Source organism: Sebastes umbrosus, chromosome 7, assembly GCF_015220745.1.
Source record: "Sebastes umbrosus isolate fSebUmb1 chromosome 7, fSebUmb1.pri, whole genome shotgun sequence".
NCBI classification, from domain to species: Eukaryota; Metazoa; Chordata; class Actinopteri; order Perciformes; family Sebastidae; genus Sebastes; species Sebastes umbrosus.
Genome location: NC_051275.1, coordinates 18,462,185 through 18,482,802, shown reverse-complemented (window position 1 = coordinate 18,482,802; position 20,618 = coordinate 18,462,185). Strand labels below are relative to the sequence as shown.

General features: G+C 40.1%; 1 protein-coding gene across 4 annotated transcripts in view; it reads right to left on the bottom strand.

The window, feature by feature from the left end:
- The window catches only part of arhgef12a (Rho guanine nucleotide exchange factor (GEF) 12a), a 46,008-nt gene that overhangs the window by 13,809 nt on the left and 11,581 nt on the right, over positions 1-20,618 (bottom strand). For 3 of the 4 annotated variants that reach the window (XM_037774937.1, XM_037774941.1, XM_037774940.1), the window contains 11 exons: positions 15,496-15,516; positions 14,619-14,710; positions 12,517-12,582; positions 7,157-7,255; positions 5,976-6,025; positions 4,761-4,818; positions 4,495-4,667; positions 2,903-2,980; positions 2,456-2,575; positions 1,972-2,079; positions 168-299 (listed from right to left, as the gene is read on the bottom strand). In XM_037774937.1, the coding sequence (XP_037630865.1) occupies positions 168-299; positions 1,972-2,079; positions 2,456-2,575; positions 2,903-2,980; positions 4,495-4,667; positions 4,761-4,818; positions 5,976-6,025; positions 7,157-7,255; positions 12,517-12,582; positions 14,619-14,710; positions 15,496-15,516 (997 nt within the window). The remainder of the gene's footprint in view (positions 1-167; positions 300-1,971; positions 2,080-2,455; positions 2,576-2,902; positions 2,981-4,494; positions 4,668-4,760; positions 4,819-5,975; positions 6,026-7,156; positions 7,256-12,516; positions 12,583-14,618; positions 14,711-15,495; positions 15,517-20,618) is intronic. The other variant, XM_037774942.1, reaches the window with a different exon arrangement.

The following is a 20,618-nucleotide window of genomic DNA, read 5'->3' as shown; positions in this document are numbered from 1 at the left end:
ACGGTGTGGAATTAGTGTTTTTTATAAATACTTTCTCCATCTGGACATTTATAACCCAAATGATCTGGGGTATACTTGCATTGACAGATTATTCATCAACATGCAAAATTCTCTTTCCCAAGTTTATATCAAGAAAGGGAGTGAATAAGAACATTTCTTATAGTTACCAGGTCAGTGGCATCCTCTGCCTCTGGAGAGTGGCAGGAGTTGAAGCTGTTCCTGGGTGTGTTCTTTGGGCTGGGGCAGGATGACTCTCTTGGGTAAAGGCTCTCTGGAGATCCAGGCCCAAAGCGAGATATCTGGAGGTCGGATGGAACAAAGTATTAGATTCTGAATCAATCTCAATTTAACAAAAGAAATTTCCCAAAAACTCAACAACTATTGCCAAATCATTTATTCCATTAGTTGTCATACATGATAAACAGTCATTTGAATGCAGAATCAATACATACACGTATACCCCTTTCACACCGAGGGCTCAACCAGGGTTGAACCAGCATTGATTTTGTGTCTGAAAGGGCTAACCCCCGTTGACCGACTTGGCTTCACAACCCAGGTCTGGAGGTGGGTCAGACCAGGGCCGGACCAGGGTCGATTTCAATGTGAACGGCACGCACCAGGGTCGCTAACAAACGGGGCGGGACAAACCTACTTGGTTGCAAATGGGGGCACACAGTCGTGACGCAATTGTCACAGGTCTCCGTAGCTCAAAGAAACAAACAGTGCGACGGCAGCAGGAATGTTTTCAGATACATTGGAGGTGTACGACGGCTGATTTGAACAACATGGATGTGTGGCAAGATTTTGAGGTGCGGGAGCTCCTGCCTGTCCACGGTGAGGAAGAAATAAGCTGTAGACGGACAACATGTATACAAACTTAACAAGGCTGCTGAATGAGAGAGGCATCCGTCTTACACAGACACAGAAATATACCATGCAAGCCAACCACCTCACGGTACCGCCAGCTGTGAGAGCATCTGTTTTTAAAGCATGTTTGCACATTTTTTATTGCCAACATTACCTTTTTTAAGTTTCCAAATAAACCTGCAAAAATATATGTATCACCTGTTCCATCTGTTATAAAGTGCTAAACCCAGTCGTTGTTCATCACATTATAGAGCAATTAGCAAACTTCATGAAATTTAAACACGCGCTTACATTATCTAACAGTTGCCACATGCCCAGCTGAAAAACTTTAGTAAGTCTACTATATGAAGCAAATCTTTGCTGGGATGGTAGAGTGAGTGAAATATACATTTCAGTCTTCAGAAGTTCTGTAATCCTTTTGTAAATGTAGCCTATATTATCATATTAGATAGCACAATGTATCTAATACGATAAATGGGTACTGTAGATTATAGACGGAGGAAAAAAAGGTTCATGAGTGTTAGATACTGTAAATCTGTATGTTGTCTTTATGTTTTTGTATACAGTCCAGCTCCATGCAACACAGTATGATATAGTTAAGCATTTTACAAAAGGTAAAAATGCTGTATGTACTATATTTACACCATATTATCCCAAAAAACATGCATCATTCTGTAACATTTTACGTTTTTGCATACATTAATGACCATCATCCCCTCTCTCTGTAGTCCTCCAGAGGTGTAAACCACCGCCCATTTTCAGTACCTGAACTAATTAGTATGCATTGCTCCCGGGTTGTGACCCAGGTCGTATCTGAATTGTCATGACCAGGGATTAAACCGGGTTGACTGGCTTGGTTTGAATTTACAAAAGAAGGGTTCAGCATGGGTCAGATAACCCAGGTCAGACCCTGGTCATTGGTGTGAAACAGGTATTGTTGTAGCCAAAGCTAAGCAGGGCTAATTAAGACTGATTTAACTCATCTAATTTAGCATGAGGCTGTGAATCTATTGTGCTAAAGCTTCTCTAGTCTTGGAATGAAGGTTTAATATGAAGTTCAGAGGGAAATTTGAATGATGTTGGTTATTAGTGCTGATAACTTACAGGAGTGCTGCTCCAGGACAGATCTGTACTGTTGTCTCCCTTAGAGGCGGGAGTGTGATCCGTCTCAAACATGCTACCATCATTTGCATCACCACCTGGAACAGCCTCCTATGGATTCATGTAAACACAAGATTGGTTATTAATTATGAGCAACATTATTACACATCAATAAGATTCACAAAGTCCAGAATGAGACATGTTCTCGGACAGACAAGGCTAACAGGCTACATCTATCTCATAAAATATAACCTTTCAAATTGAGAGCATACTAAAATGTTGACATACATAACACAAGGTTCAGTGAGTGAAAATAAGCTGTGACACAGACACAAAAGAGTGGCTTCCCACAGAGAAAAACCCTAATCCTCTGATAAGATTAGGATTTGTCTGGAGCGATCCCTAAATGCACTACACAAATTATAATGTTTGGATGTTGCTGGTAGATCATTAGTGATACTATTCTGTATGCAAGGGTTTGCTTCACCTGTGTTGCCCCAGTGGCCTTGAGGAGCTGACCCTGCAGCTGAGGAATGTGTTTCTTAGCTTCCTGGATGTCTTTCAGTAGTTTGGGGGAGGGGTTCCTGCTGTACTCCTCCTTCATGGCCTTTACAGCAAAAAGGGATGGAATCAAAACAAGCAATCAGGACCAGTAGTAACCCGCTATCTGTGTACAATCAGGCAAGTAAAGCATGTCATATGTTGACTCTGTTCCGGGATGTTTAGGAAAATACTGTCGCATCACTGCATGAAGAACCAGCAGTTATAAGTGTACACATACAACCTGTCTACTACCCAAAGCGATGTTGTATATAAAGATGGATGGGAGCTGATCTTTTTATTTTCAACAGAGATAATAACATAACTGTCCTTAAGAGGAAAACAGTGTTACAATAGAGAGAAGACAGTAAGTGGCAGTGATTGGTATGCTAACCTGCAGCTCCTGCTGCTCTTTTGAGAGCATCCTTTGCAACATGTCAATCCTCTGGTTGCAGAAACTGCTATTCTCATCCTGTGGGAAAAAAAACGAAAAGGAAAGTTGAAAAGCATATGGAGGAACTGTGCATTGGACTACAGATGAGAAGCATTCAAGCAAATATTAGATACATGTAATCCAGATGCATTTAACTAAATAAGCATACAGAAAATGGGTGAGAAAGGATGAGATATGGAAAGGCCACTATAACAATTCCCCTGGCGCTTTACAGCAGCCCACTGCTCCTAAGGATGGGTTAAAAGCAGAGGTCAAGTTTCATGTATCTGCCTGTATGTATATACTGCCGTGGAGAAGATGCGCTATTATGCACGCTTTGCTTTTTTACAATGAACCAAACAAGATCGGCGTAATGCTGCCCCACTGTGTGATTTTGGATCGTGTGCCGGTGTGACGAGCTAGTTCTGAACTTGGAAAAATTGCTTTAATATTAGTGCACCTGCCCCTTGGAACAAAATACAGCAACACATTAAAATCAATTCATTTATACCCTTTGGACATTTTAGAAATTTGATCTTAAATCACCCAACTTCTACTTGAAATTGCTTTTGATAAATGTGTTCTACTTAAACTTTTAATCTGTCAAATTATCTACATAATTACAAGGTTCTAGGGCTTCTATACTTTACTTTATTTTACATCCTAAATATCTGAATGTATCCATCAAATTTATTCTTCCTAATCGGAAAGTTTGAACGGCTTTCACTATTTTTATAACGATATCGCATCTTGTCTGTTTGTATATCTCATTCTTGTTGTTTTGTTTTCCCTTTCCTTGTTTTGTAATTGACTCGATGTCATTGTAAATGAGGGTTGCCCCTCAATGATTTCTCGAGTATAAATAAAGTTTTGATTAATTAATGGGACGTGTAACACAACAGTGTCATTGTCTAGTGTTTGTGTGAGCAAGTTGTTGCGCAATGGGCTGTCTGTCGGGCTGCAACTAACGATTATTTTCATTGTCGATTAATCTGTCGATTATTATCTTGATTTATAGATTAGTTGTTTGGCCTAAAATGTCAGAAAATGGTGAAAAAATGTCATAATCAGTTTTTCCCAAAGCCCAAGATGACGTTCTCAAATGTCTTGTTTTGTCAACAACTCAAATGTATTCAGTTTACTGTCATAGAGGAGTAAAGAAACCAGAAAATATTCACATTTAAGCTGGAATCAGAGAACTTTTACTTTTTTTCTAAATTACTCAAACCGATGAATCGATTATCAAAATAGTTAGCAATTAATTTAATAGTTGACACCTAAACGATTAATAGTTGCAGCTCTAGCCGGCTGTCCATTTCACACAGACGTTGATTTGGCTCTGTCACTACAACCGCTGCCGGCTTAATGGCGCAACAACTCTGTCCCCCCATTACGTGTTTGTACTTTTTTTAACAGAACCCACGAGGCAGAATAACGGTGCAACATTCCCATCTTGAACGGGCTGTGTGAAAGGGGCTTGTGATAACCCAGGTGAAAACCCTCAAGATGATAAGGAGGGAGGATGAAGAAGGAAGGCAAGAAACATTTAGTACCCATGGTGTTTGAGTGGAGGAGAGGCGGTCCAGAGGACTGTAGGGGCGTTCTGCTGCTGGGGAGTTTGGAGAGGAAATGCTAACGCCCAACATTTCAGACTCTGCTTCAGACAAAGGGATCTGGGCGAGCCCTGGGGGACGCCCCAATACTGTGAGGGCCACATAGGAGCCCGCTGGAATGAAAAAATCAAAGCAAAGTGTCAATTTTACTTAAAGGTTTATTTTTTAAATGTGGCTTTTGCTAGAACACAGACAGAAGAACTTACATTTGATAAGCTTCACCACCTCAATGTGATTAGAATGTGTAACAAGGGTCCCGTTAACCTGCAAGACAGCAATGATGAGAGTTAAACAACAGATACTGAGTCCAAAATCTCCCATTGTAGGTTCAGCTTTACAATGTGACATCTCGGCCCAATTCGAAACCACCCTCTACACTCTCTCCCTACGCACCTCCACTTCGTTTGCGCATTCGCATAGAGGGTCCGTCATGTTAAGTGCCATTCCAAACCAATTCACAGGAAATGGAAGTGGGTTATGAAATACTCCAATAGCGAGCCTGCATCGTTGTCAACTTAACCAACTGCCCTTACTGATGACGCGCAACGCTGTTTCGTGTTCGTCATGGAACACGCTCTAATGTAAATTCCATGCTACTACCGGTACAAACATTTACTTGTAATCTGCTCAAACTGATAGACATTAAATTTATTCTACTTTATTGTCATTCAGACGTCAACAACATAGAGTAAATAGATTGTATTTAGGATCAAATATTTCCTTGTCCAGTCTAGAAAACGGTACACATATTTATTAGATTGTAAATTGATGCATATATATCTTCAACTGTGCAATACTGACTTAACAGTGCAATAATTCAACTGTGCAATAATCTGATTTACTCCGGCATTAACACTGCATTTATTTATATAGAACATTTAAACAAAGATTCTTATTTTACACTATTCTTACATTTTCAGAAATGCATGCATTTATATTATTTGCATAGATCCTATTTTTCAGCATTATTATTTGCACTGTTATTATATATTTTTCTTATTTATATTTTCTTATGATTTCTATATTTTTTTATATTTATATTCTAGAACGGGAGCAAAACGTAACTCAATTTCCCCCCGGGGACCAATAAAGTATTTCTGATTCTGATATTTATTTCCTAGCGATTTCCTAGAGAGGGAAGTTCGTCCCGAAGTGGCTGCTGCATTTATACCCTACACCTTAAAGAAGGGGGCTTTATTCAGCTGTGAGTGTGACTACAAACGGAGTGCACTCCACCACGGAGTGGGAGGGTGTGGGGACCGGATTGGATTTGGGCCCTCATTTGATTCCCTGATGCAGCACAACAAGAGTAGAGACGCTGACTGACCAGAAGGTGGCAGCCTACAGCCTCTGTATTAGCCTTGGGCAAGAAAACAGTGACATTAGCAGTTTAAAGACATGGAGGCAGATGAACACAATACCTTGATGATCCTGTCTCCTGTCTGAACACCTGCTCGCATAGCAGCCCCATCTGGAAAACACGGAGGAAAGAGAGCGATAAAGCAACAGAGGAGGTGTGGAAAGAAATAGAACAAATGGATGGAGAGGAAGCACATAAGACATACGGCTTCATGGTGCGATTGTTGACATCTCCACACAATGAATACACCATATAGCCTCGACAGACCAGATGTTGCAAAGTGACTATTTGGGTGCTATTTTGAAAGACCATAACAGTGGTTAAATTATGAGAAGGACCTGTTTCACAGCTCCACCCAAAACAAAGGGATTTAGGCATGAGACAGGTTATTATGAGATCCACGTCTGACTCTATAGTCAGCAGCATACAGCTCAAGTATTCTGTACACCAAATACAGTTTTACTAATACACTGCAGTTTTGCATTAGTATGGAAATTTTAACTGGTGTCACTGAACTAAGGACATAATCTTGTCTGATCAGTATGTGATTAGATATTTGAATTGAACCTGTTTCAGTGCAGTTTTACCGCGGTGACAAGCAAAAGATTAGTTAGACTTCATCGTGCTCATTTTAAAACAAAAATATGAAGGGGAAAAGCTGCAGCCAAATACTAAAGATACATTTTGTCGAGTTCACAAAGAAATAAAACAGAAGTGGTATGAATTATTTAGATGAAACTGCTCTTTGTGTTGAGTCAGTGGCAAAAGCACAAATGGGATCCATACAGGGATAGTTAAACACTGCCAAGCACTGATGACAGTGCAACGAAAGTCCTCGATCAGTTCCTTCCTCTTCTGTCTCTCTCAACTACTGTATAGAGCGTGTAATGTTTTTCTGTGACCTGATAACAGCCCACATCATCCTCTACAGACAGCAGAAGACGGCCAGGGAACACATAAGTATCCTGTCAAAAGTCCCCTCTTTAAAAGACAACATGATAAAGCAGAAGCTGCAGCTGCAGTGAAACTACTGAGGAGGAAATATACAGTCATTGGCTTCACTTCTCTAAGTAAGTGTCAGAGTGGTGGCGGTGGTTGCTGAGTCCCAATTACTCCTCACATCTGTGAATTCAGCTCAAACTACCATGACAGTTTGATGTCAGTGCACGAAAAAGGAACCCCGTATCTCTATTGCAATTGCTTAGAGTAGAAGTAGTCTTCGTAACAACATCTTCACCTTACCTTCTTTGACAAGCTGCACAAACACTGGGTTGTCACCGCTAACAGTGAGCCCAAAGCCATTTTCATCTTTCTGGATGATCACACATCGCTGGACCAGACCTGCAAGTGAGACAGAATAACATAACAACAGTGTCTTCAAAAGGACCAGGAAGTCACTAAAGTAAACCCACTTAACTCACTGGAGCCAGTGCATGAAATAGAACTAAACCTTGCCCTTGTACTGAACCCTAAGCAGATATTTTGAATAAGATGAGACATGTATTGTGGAGGAATTCGACTCTGTGACAATAATCCCACTTTGCAGTTCATGCAGTCTGTGAACACTACTTTTTGGGGCGTTTTCACAAGCCATAGTCCGTTTGGCTAGTCCAAATCAGAGTGAAATTGATACTTTGGGTTCGTTTTCTATTTAGTGTGGTTCGGTTTCACAGTGCACAAATTAAAGTGGAACAAATAGAAACAAATAATTTGCAAAAGCGGCATGTACGAAGGAGTGATTCATCTTTTTCGTCTCGAGAGCTGCAATTTCTATGCAGGGTATAGCGGACTTTGAAATATTGCTGTCAAAGTTTTTTCACTTTGACTCGGCACTGATTGAGTGTGCGCACAAATCCCTCCTTCAATTTATCTCAAATTTATAAACGTCACTACTTCTGTGGACTTTATTTATCATATTCTGTGTGTCTTCTTCGGCCCAGATGTCAAACAAACATCGGACTTCTGCATAAGTCCAGGTCCGTCCTCTCCCACTCATGTTAACCTGTCATTTGCCTGTGTCCGTCTCAACAAATGCCTGCACACACAACCTGCGTTATGGTTCACTTGGAAACGGTCACAAGCGGTCTCGGAACGGTTGTTTTGGTCCGCACCAGAGCACGATTACTGCGTTCACAACTGCCCAAACGAACTGTACCAGAGGTCGATGTGAACGGACTAAATGTTGGCTTGTGAAAGCGCCCTTAGACTTGATTTTTTGAGTGAGTCCTGGTATACGCTGCCAAGTGGGTTTCACTTAAAGATAAGGGAATAAATTTCTCACTAAAAGGATAGTTTCACATTTCCTAAAATCTATCATAAAATGATACTCGCATGCCCATATGTACCTTAAACTAATTATTGATCTCTGTATTTGTTCCTCCTGTCCGTACTGACCATGAAGAGATGTTGTACCCCATCACTTAGGCTGAAATTGCTTTAAGAAGGGAAGTCTTTGCAGCCACTATGGACATGAGGAACGGTTATAGCAACCAATAATGCTTTCCATGTACAGTGCATATGGGCGTATAAGTATTGTTTTAAGACGCACATGAAAAAATGTGATCATATCCTTTAACATATCAGCATATAACCCATTTACTGTAGTCTAGGACTCTGTTGTCAGGGTAACATGACAACACATCCCATAATCTGAGCATGTATAGTAAAGAAAGCTTGTTCTGAAGTTGGCCAATAAACATTTAAATAGCACATTTTTGAGGGAAATTTTCTGTAGTTTGGACATATTTAAGTTTCACATTGTTGACTAACTCTAAAACACGAAAAAATAATAATAAATCCTTTTAAAAAATAAACACTAATGATGATAGTCCTTCTGCGTGGGGTGATGTTTGAAACATTTATGGTTGTAGTCTCGCAGGCCAGAAGGAGGAACGTTACTTTTCAGTTTTTTTTATGAGTTGCAGCGTAGCAAAAACAGATTAGAGCTTATCTAATGTCTAGCCGACACTGACTAGACTTACAGGACGGGTTAGAGACAAAAGACCACACAATGCAAAGAATGCAAAATGTTTAAATAGAAAAAATATGTTGCCTCATGTTATCATAAACAAGAAGGGAGTAGAATTTCCAATAATAGCAAGCTAAATGAAAGATGAAAACATCTCTATAAAGGAGGTTTTATAAGTAACCCAAACGGAGTAAGGTGACCCTTGAGCTGGCTTTTTGTGCAGAATCAACCAGAGAGGTGAGTGGATCGATGAGGGCAGTGGCGGGGTGGGGGTTGGAGAGAGTGGAAGGAACAGGAGCGAATACATGGAGAGAGGTTAGGGGAGGTAAAAGCCCCAGGCTGGGGGGAGGAGGGGTATGCTGAGAGGGTTAGGTAAGGCTGAGGGAGCAGGGGGAAGGGAAAGGGGGAGAGGGCAGGGGTGTCAAAGAAACAGATGAAGCCATATGGGTTAAAGAGTTGGTGTGAATTTGCCTCTAGATGTTGATCTTTTCTAACAGTACTTTAGAGATCTTTTGGTTGGTGTCTATAAACCAAGAGGAGTGGGAGTGCTGACATGATCGCTGATCAGGTTAATCCATCTAAGCTAATGTATTATTCAGAGGTTTGACTCATCCGTAATCGGCACCCTTTGCTGAAACACAAGGAAATGTTCTCTTGAGAATAAACTGACCTTCAATACTGACAGAGTACCTTAAGCCCGACAATCACAAAAAGAAGAAAGCACTACAATAAATCATTACAATACCGCATACAAAGGTCAGACTACTTTCCTGAGATTTAAACGTCTGATCAAAAAGAAAATCAGAGCTGCAAGTGCAGTTCAGTGCTTTTCATCTTTGAATTTCTTCAATTCTGAGTTGGTGCCAGACCAGACACACCGGAGATAACGGATTCAAACACAGATAGAGCATACCTACGCTTTGTTGAACATGATAGTAGAGGATTATCTTGATAAACTTTGTCCTAGACAGAGACTAGACATCAGCAGAAACTGGTAATTCTGACAGCTGCTTTATATTTTATATTGAGTGTAAGAGCTCCTCCTGCTTAGTGTGTCGCTGTACAGTGTACATAATATTCACACTTCACCAGTCCTAACATTGTTGTCATGCTATTTGTTGTTTGCACTGTCACGCTGTCTGTTGATTGTTGACATGATATTGTTGCTTCTGTATATTATAAGAACTGTCTCTCTTGTCTCTATGTGGTGCAGGCTATGTTTGTATCTGCATATTGTATTTTTCATTGCTTTTATCGCTGATTGTATTTTCAATCCTTTTATATTTAATGTCTGTGTTTTAACTACTGCCTGCCCATGGACTACAGATGAAAATTCAGATGAAAAACTCTGGTATATTTTCAGAAATGTTATCAATATGCACTGTTCCTGTCAAATAAAGAGTAATAAACTAAACCAATTCACTGCATCTGAGGTCAGGCACCCGTTAGAAGCAATTTTGTTGGAAAGCTTAAATTATTGGACAGTTTCTGTCTCTATCTAAAGACATCTACAGTATGTGAAAAAGACGACACTCTCACATCACAGCGGCGATGAGGCTCCATATTGACCCTGCTATTGTGGATCTGAAAACATGTCACTTTGTTCAGCGGGCGCTTGGCTTTACTTTAAGAGAGAGTAAGTCCCTGTAAGCATGCAAGTATTATTTTCCGTGTAAGCTTAATTTCTAATCCCATTTAGATGACCACTTAACTGAAATTTCATATCAATATTAGGACCTGACTCAAGTGTGGGATTACGGTTTAAAGTAAACTATGTAACTGCAACCTGGTAATCCAAAATCTATCTTTTAAGTAGTACCGAGCACAGCTGCTGAGGTCTCCTACAATGGATTCCAATGGTGACCATTTTTCATGGTGGCAAAAAGTTACGATAACATCCATGGATTGAGATTGAAGCAACGTCTTTAGCTGTATTTTGGCAAAATATATGACAAGAACGTATCAAGCAAACAGATGGACAGCAGAAAATAAGTGATTTGAACAGTTTCTATGATTTGAAATCCAAATATCTCACAACCTGTACCAGTTGTACTGATCAACAAGTACATAGATAGAACATTTAGTGATTGGAAAAAGAGCTTTGACTCTCAGCCCCGAACCTGATTGGACCTGATGCGATCCGCCGGGTTCTTGGCCGGGCTGCAATTTCACAAAATTCCCCCAGGCTTGAATCGGGTTGGGTTCACACCAGCATGGATATTTCACTCCCCCTCTACAGGTCCCTGTAGGCTATGTTGTATTGATGTGTGAACGTTTTTGTTTAACGATTTACTTTAATGATTAGAGAGGTCGCTTTCAGTAATTGCAAACGTTTCCATGCGCGCAGTAATGACACTGCAGCAAATAAGGTGTGACATTTAAGCAGCAAACTAAATACTGTAGTTATAAGCTTGACAGAGGAAACAGAACCAAACTTTTAGCTTCTGAAATAATCAGTGAAGTTGCGCTGCTGTTCCTTGTGTGTGAATGCGCACAGCTTCTCTCTAATAGGGACGCACTTGCCTGAGGAAAAATTTTGCTGTCTGCTATTGAGCAGCAGCTCTGTTCTCTGCTATGTTCACATTTTAGAGAATGTAATTAATATTTATTATTTCACCGACCTGTAACCCATCCGCTATTCAAAATGTAAATTTTTAGGACCTGACCCGCCCACGGATAGAACTGCAACCCACGTATCACTGTCTGTCTGACATACAGTGGAAATTCAAGTTTTTAAATCAAGCTCGGACCCAAAACTGCTGCTGTGGTTCATGTAGGATCGGCCTGATTTTTTGGGCCCAATTATCGCTCTCATCGGACACGCCTGAGGCCAACTACACATAATGGTTAAGTTTTATGCTGGATTCAGGCCGTTGTCATCCAATCTAGAGACTGTTCTACATTGAGCACTAACTAAGCAGTGCTCAGATTTTATACTTTGCTGCTGCGCTAAAAATTAAAAATGATTTGATCCATAATCCCATTTATTGCTGACATTTCAAAGAAGAGAAAAAATTATTAATTAATCCACATTTTTCAAGCAAATATGACAAATATTCCCTAGTTACAGCTTATCAATTGTTAGGATTTGCTGATATGATATTGAACTATATATTTCTCAGTTTATGGAGTGACTAAATAACAAAATAAAATTGACGACGCCACCCTGGGCTTTACTAAAATGTGATTATTAACCATTTTCTGATATTTTATAGACCAAATAATTGGTAGATGAATCCATAATGAAAATAATAGTCAGTTGCAGCGCTATGTCAACCACATCCCATCAGGTTTTAGCTGTCGGAGAAGAGCAAACATGCAGAAAACGTCTGGTAAATTATTCTAATTTAAACTTTGTATTGATTTTTTTTTTACTTCAGCATGTTGTAACAAAGCAGATAAATCATGTTAATATATCCCAGTTGAGACGATCCCTAGGCACTGATTCTGCAACCAACTCAAAAGGTCATGCAACTCAGACCTTTGACCATGCAGTCAAATATTATAATGAGTATAAAACTCTTTTACTATCGCTCTGCTTAAAACAAACATCTAGTGGCAAATTTCACACCCCAGATCTGAAGCATGTATGGATGCAGCTGTCACACCAGCCATCCCAGCAGGAGCATCTTACCACAGGACTCAGGCTTCCCCTCTGCTAGCACACTGCTGCTGCCACTCTTCTGCACCACCAGAGCTTCTGCTCACAGCCCCCACCACGCAGACCACAGCGCAGACAGCACAGCAGCAAACAAACACACACACACACACAAAACAAGAACCAACACAAGGAAAAGAAACACAAAACAGGAAAGAGAAAATCATGAGGGAGAAATAATCATGGGAGAAGAAAAATTAAATGAACAAATAGGTAGTTTAATAAAACATAATGGTTTGGACGGGCAGGAGTGCAGTCACTAAAAAGGAACTAGCTTGGTTTTTGTTGATACCTCCACTCCTGTAGGTGTCACTCTACCAATTCATTGTGACTTCAAACTTTGTATCCTGCATTAAAATCACAAGCTTAAGTGGTTTAAGTGCAGATTAGATTTTAAAATAATAAAATAAACTGAATTTTGGGGATTTGTGATCCAAAAATATTCTGTTAATACTTCAATGGCCTTACCTAACTGGAACTGAGCCTTCAAACTAGGGCTCCAGTATGCTCAAATGTTTTAGCATGATGAAGACACGGCTGGAGAAACTGCAGTCATACTCTTACTCTAATAAATGTTCAGGTCAACACCAGAGGGTGGTTTTACAAGCAAAAAAAGCTGATGATAAAAATAGACAAAACATAGTTGCGGCCAATAACACAGGAGGAACCAGTCTTGGTCCAAGCCCTTTCTAAATTAAATATAATTATAATAATTAATAACTTAATTACTGCACATGATTCATTTGGACACATGTGAATCTCAGGAGCCATTTCCAGAGTATCTGACTACTCCTGCCCATCCCTAATAAACATAAACAACTTTGAAATTATGACAGAAAAGATGCAACCAGGAGAAAATCTGGGAGAAGATTATTAAAGAGTTCATGCAACTTGCAGATAACTAAAAAGGGATTAACAGAAATACAGACCATGCAGGCATGCAAAAAGGTTGCGACATAAATTCAAATATGAATCATGTCAAGAAATAATTTTGCAAGGAGGACCTAAAAATGTAGGTTTCAATTACATAAAGAATCAATTGCTTCTCTGTGGTTACTTTGCACTTGGTTTAATCACTGCATCGTTCCACAAATGGACCAAACCATTAGAGAAATGCACCGAAAGAGGTTTTAGTGTGGTGCTACACACACACACACACACACACACACACACAGACAGGCAGCAAAGTGCTGTCTTGTGTAACCGCTGAGAGAGCACATCTCATCTATGTTTTGTTGCATCATACAGAGATAAGCCACCATGTGGTGCAGAGGATTTTCTATTTTGTTTTGAATACAGAAGCCTCAGTCATATCTCAAATCATACGGCGCTGATTGCTGACAAATACCACAGGGAGTGTCACCATATCAAACTGTTTCTGAACCAGAACGGTCTCACCCTGCAATAAACTGGAGTGCATAACAGGCTTAGTGGCTTTTTGTGCCCTTCGAGTATGCATCGAGACCACCCAACCACTTTGAACCTACAGTGCACTGATTTATGTAAAACTACAAGAACCATGTGGACATTAAAACATGCAGCTGCAGATTTTAAGGTCTTATAATCAAACCTTTCTTTGCTTATCGGCTTAAAACCTGCAACATGTAACGCAACGAAAGCTTCTCCCAAACAGCTGGTGTAATGCAGACTTAGCCAATGAAGACATATTACACTGTCCATTAGTTGACACAAAAAGAAAGACAACTCCTGTTCGAAATAAGTTGTTAGGCTCCAGTGGTACTCAAACAATTATCTCAGATCAGACCACACAAGTAAAGTGAATGTAGAGTTTTCAAAGAGAGCACAAAGCATAGAGCAAGATACGCACACACACACACACACACACACACACCACCTTTCACCATCCCAGCATGCGTTACGCATCGAGCAAACCATCATCAACAAAACTGTTTTATGAGACCTTGTTTGTGAGAGAGAGAGAGAGACGTATGAGATAGAGGTATGACGATAAAGATAGAGGGACAGGATGGGAAAAAAGCCAGAGTATGTGAGAGTAACAGAGTGAATAAGAAAACAGAAGAGGAGTATGAGGCTGAAAATGACAGTGGGGAAGTTACCTGTAGGGTCAAACTCATTGGAGGGAAGTGAGGTTTTGTCACTTTTGGGTTTCTTGTCCGGGGGGTGGTCTTTACTGAGAATGCTGCTGGTTCTGGAGAAAGAGAAAAACCAGGTGGGTAAACATTGGCATTTATCCAGTATGTGCTGTCATATACAACACTGCAGTCTTTTATGAGAAGCCTTTTTTACAAGCAGTGTCATTGCTGTACTACTACCCTGCATATGCACAAGATGCAGGCGAGCGGAGGTTCAGGAGGAATTACCACACAACCAACACACACAACCGGCAATTGTTCGCCGCAGCATTGAGAATAATGTGGCCAGAGGACCTCCTAGTGTATGAATCATGCTGAGTGTGTCTACTGTATAATGTGACAGCCAGAGAGGATGTGGAGCCGCTCTGCTGAGTGCCCAGGGAGCAAGGCCAGAGAAAGGACGCTGCTCAGAGGAGGTGCTACAAGGCCAGACTCCGGCTTGAACCTCGGGAGGCTATGTATGGCTGCCTCTGCCTATACCGGCCCCAACTGTGAAAGGCCACTGTTCTGTTCACAGTGAAAGGCAGTGATGGACCGCCCTCAGAAGAGGGACCCCTTTGTCCCTCATGCTGTGTGTGTGTGTGTGTGTGTGTGTGTGTGTGTGTGTACGTGAGTGAGTGAGAGGGGGGAGAGAGAGAGGGTATGTTTGGTCCAAGCTCTGAAGACTTCTGTGTTGCAGCACACCAGTTTCTAGTAAAAACCTGCCTCATTTCCCTCATCTGGAGCTCTGTGTATGTAAACCACTGGTGGTGTGTATGTGTGTGTGTGCCGCAGGATTACCTACCCATAAACATGCATATATCTTTGCAATAAAATAATAAAAAAAAAAAAAAAATCTTACCTGTTTGCTTTCTTGGGAAACCTGCAAGATAAAAACAGAAGGAGCATCAGTATCTCACAGGAATGAACTGATTAATGTAATAAATTAAACAAAAGCTGAGCTCTTTATGCCTATATGGAGGGTGAAAAACAAGATGCAAAGCTGACAGCTTCCCCTGAGACCCATATAGTGGTAAACATGATAATCCTGATCAAACATCAGAGTTCTTCAGCTGCAGATTAAAGCCTTTTCCAGGTCAAATGTCCTCCGTCTCTCAGATCTCAGCTGTGTGTACATATGTGTGTGTGTGTGGGGGGGTGATTTAGTTCTACACAGACATCATGACTTGAGTGTAATAATCATATCCTAATCACATCCACGGCCTGTTTCCTTCGAGGCAGCCTGCCCTGAGACTTATTAATGCCACAGAGAGTGATATGATGATGGGATACTGTTAGCACCATATTGGAAAAGGTCATGTTTTCCAGGAGGTTAAAGATTTATTTATTGACTTCATGTTTGGCAGATGCAAACTGAAATGATAATTTAGATTTAAGGAGATAATGCCCTGTTAAATCTCGCAGTAGACGTTTGATCTCATCTTTAGGATAAAGCCTTATGGACTGACAGGTAGTTCAGAGTGAAATAATGAATTATACATTGAAGATTGAGGTCTCCCTCCTCAATTGACACAGCATTAGACTGAAAAGAGAGCATATTAGCAGTAAGCGTCTATCAAAAGCTGACCCAAGTGGACCTGGTAATTCATACAAAAGAACCAATTTTAACTCCAGTCCTCCATGAAGGATACATATAGACATAAGCCACTCTTTAAATGGGGAAAAGTACCCTTTATGTTCTGAGGTCCCTTTAAATCATTGAGACAATCTATCCCAAAGCTATTTAAAGGGCAATATTAATCATATATGAAAGGGAAAATCTCCCCAACATTCATAAAGTTTGTGCCAATTATCTGTGTGGCCCCTCAGCTCTACATTATTCCTGTTGGGATCTGCACAGTCGGCATAGCTCAGAGGAAGACATGTTTTGCTGTTCTTTTTAATGTAGTGTGAAAAACCACTTCAAATGGGTTCAAACTTATATCGTTACATACATAGTTACCATAAAGCCTAAATTTAGATTCGGTTTTATTTTTATTATTGTGATTAAGGGGGAAGCATGGAAAAGATTCATGTCTCAGCCAGTAAATAATCCCACAAAAACAAATACATTTTTATACTTTATTGTCAAGCCCACATCTCTTTATTCATTTGCTAGGCGGGACGAGGTTTGACACTGTGTAAAACGCTTAAGGAAAAGTAAAATAGACTAAGATGATGTGATGTAACTGGATGTAACGCTGAATTGCACTGGTATTCTTTCAATCTAAATGCACACAGCATTATAATACAAAACAGTAGTAGGAATAACTACAGCAGTCTTCCGTAATAGGGAGGACTCACGACTAACTAGCCCACATTAACTCTCTTTCTCCTGGCGACAGTGTGTCCCATTCAGAGCCATGCAGGGGCAGCTGAATGGCCCGTTTATGAAAATGCCTCAGACTGTAATAAGTTCCAGAGCCTCCAGCAGAAAAAAAAAAAAAACTAGCTTTAAGTAGCCCACTCCCTAAGAAACCTCTGACTTGGAGAGATGGAAAAGTCAGCACATAAACACACACACACTGAGCTGGGACATGCGTACGCACAACCTCAGGGACGGCAAAACTGAGCAGGCAGATGTTGTTCTTGGTTGATCATACAGGAACAAATGAAAACGTGACCGACAAACCCAGTTCTAAAGGGCCGAATGATGCAGCTGGCTGTCTATAATGTCTATGCTCAACTAGACTTATGAATCATGCTTTCAGAAATAATGTATCACTAACACAAGATACTTGTAACTACTAGTTTTAATAGTGTTTTGTACATGTCAAAAAGTTAAAAGAGAACTGAAAAGGAATTTTGTTTTGAATTATATCGTGTAGTATCTACAGTATATCTCAAATGACCATGAAATGACCTGTCTAAGACCCATTTAAAGGTCCTAACACTCAAGCTGACAGTTGGCTGTCGGACAGTTTGGGGCCATTGGTGAGCGTCTGTCAGCCTAGTTTTTGCGGTGAGTCCCGCACCGTCGGCTCTAGTCTGCCCGTGTTGGAGGTTTTTCTGAAGATTTAGCATGTTGAATCGGCGGCGGAGCTCGTCGGTGAGAGAAATCCCTCTGATTGGCTGTTCAGCTTAAACGAATCAGTGCACGAGAAGAGAAACGGACGTGAGGAAAGCAAACAAACGAGTAAAGAAGGCTCTTCTTATTTTACATCTTCATCTCATCTGATCATTCCAATACATGGATATTTTCACAAAGACATGGCCATCTAGATTGAAGCAAAGTGGTGAGTGAGACTGGTGTGAAAATGGTCGGCAAACGCTGCTTGGTTTCATGTACGTATCATAACAACGGCTTGTGTCTGCAGTCCTCGGCCTTCTGGTTTCCCCTTTTTGAATGACTAATACAGACTATCTTATTTCCTGTCATGCAGGTGCAGGACGTACATACTAAGTGGCCGTTGGCTATAGTCTTTGACACAAAAGTCAGTCTTCATCGTCGCTAGTTCTGGACAAGGGAAGTCATGAAGTAAGATCGCAGCAATGGACAGAAACAAGAGGACAGAGGGAAGGAGAAGACCTTAGTAGTGGCGTATGAAGTGTTGAAGAGGCAGCGAGAGACTGAAACCCAAGGAACAAGATAAACTGGAAAAAAAGAGTAAAGGAGAAAAAGCATGTCTAGAAACATCATTACTGATACTGAAGGCTGTTTACAAGTGAAAAGCCTGGACATTTATGCCAGTTTAGCCAAAAAAAGAAATGCTGCACTGAACCCTGACATTGGTGAGAAACACAAACCACTTCAGGGCTTGACAGTAAAAGCTCCCTTGTTGCCCCTCGCAACCAGATCTGGATCACTGTAAACCATTTTTAAGGCTGACTACCACTTTTCCAATGTTAATATATAAATAAACGTAAGCTAAAATAAAATAAAATAATAAAAAAAAACTTTTTAAGTACAACTTTCTGCCTGGGTGGACGAGAGTGCAGTTGTCACATTGATTTTCACTCTAAAACAGCAAAATGGAGTGTGGGAGAGAAAATAATAAAACGACGACCTGCCAGCATCACAGCGTAACTACACAACACAGCAGTACTACTGATAGTGACACAGTTGAACCTTTCTGAAAAAGATGCAAAAACATCCATCACAACTTGGGAGGCAAAGAAAACATCAGAAGCAGAGAGTGCTACTACAAACCTACAATAGAAACTGTACCTCAGAATATACAATTGTTGAATGTAAAAGCTGTCTGGCAAGCAGCTGTGCACGTTTTTAAAAGCACCATTTTACGTTGTACACAAATTGCATGTCAAATAAGGCAATGATAAGGACTAGAGTCTAGATAGTGTCCACATAACACGCTCAAGTTATTTAAGTCTCTCCACTGATAAACTCTTCTCTCTCTGCTGTGCTTTCTATAACCGCTCAGATCGAATACCTCCTCAGAGCTTCCGTGAGAGTTGTCTGAGACAGAAATGATAACAGTTATCTTGAAATTGCAAAGCAAAATAAAAAGGCAGTGTGGTGACATTACACATAAAATGGAAAAGCTTACAAGCCTCACAAATTCCTATTCGATTTTGCTTTTACCTCTTGTTATATGTGAAAAACGGGCCATTAAATACACACTAGACATGCTAACTCCTGCTGGTAATTCGAAAAGAATATAACACAATCCTCACATCATTGCATTTCCCTGTTTACATTGCTATGGTATCGGAAAGAGATATATTGCAAAGCTAAGAGATATTCATTGGTAAATTATATACACAGTAAATGCAAGATTAGCATGATACTTGCTATGCTAACCTACTTAGAACGTAAACAATGCAATGGATATGAGTGAGAGGGGGGGGATGCACTTTTATGGGTGCTTTTAATATAAATTCATGCTAACGACAGAAGTTGAGGTTCGTTTGCAATAAGTTGTATGTGCCTCCATAACGTAGTTGCGACTGGGGAATGAAATGAAGTGTAATTATGACTATGCAAATGAGAGAGGAGACAGTAGCCCTGTATCTCGATGGATACAGACTCCAGTCACTGCGAAGCTGACTGGTGGTCATATTAAAAAGGGGTCTCTCTTGAGTTTTCACTGACACACAGTCACAGCTCACATAACTTCACAGTACATCTCTAGTAAACTGTCCCAATGGCTCCACATTAGCAGTGAATTCTCTGTCCAGTAGACAACAGTAGTTTATTGTTCTAAGTCCTAATGATACTTTAAACTACTCTGTTAAGAACAATAAACATTGTATACAATAACTGAGAACATACCAGAGCTGAAACAATTAGTCGACTGACAGAAAATGAATCAACACGTACAAATGTTCTTACTCTTCAATGATAGTAAACTTCTAAAATAAGTTAAAAAAATAAATAAACAAACAATGAATATAAGGTGTTTTTGCTTGTAATAAGTAAAAAAAAATCTGCCAATGCAACAAATGATAATTCACTAAGATTTCTTGAAATGAGTTGTATACAGTATATGTAGATATTTAGGCCTTTCAAAATAAAAAGAGATCATGAAATTAGCTGGGAAAATTCATTTTGAGCTATATTTCACTAGTATTCATTCAGGAGTGTGTCATAATAAGAGTAGTATCTTCACTATTCTCTGACACTTAATAGACTAAATGATTAATCGAGAGAAACAGACAGCAGCAACAGAGTAATCTATATAAAAAAATAAGCATTAGTTGCAGCCCTAGAAATAGATACGCACTTATATTGTGAGATACAATATGAACAGCAGTGATATTATAATGTATCCTCTGCAAGCATGGGATTTAATCATGAATATCAATCATATCACATAGTATTTATAGGCCTAAATAATTGTGTGTTAAGTTAGATGAATAAACAGCTTACAGACGCTTTGCTCTGCTGCAGCACTTGAAAAAGTGGACGTTGCATATCTTTCTGCAAGATTGAATAACACTGTGCTACTTGTGTGGATTTAAGTTTAGACTTTTTCTTACTAGATATGATATGTAGATATAAGAGAAACTCTGACAACAACATGC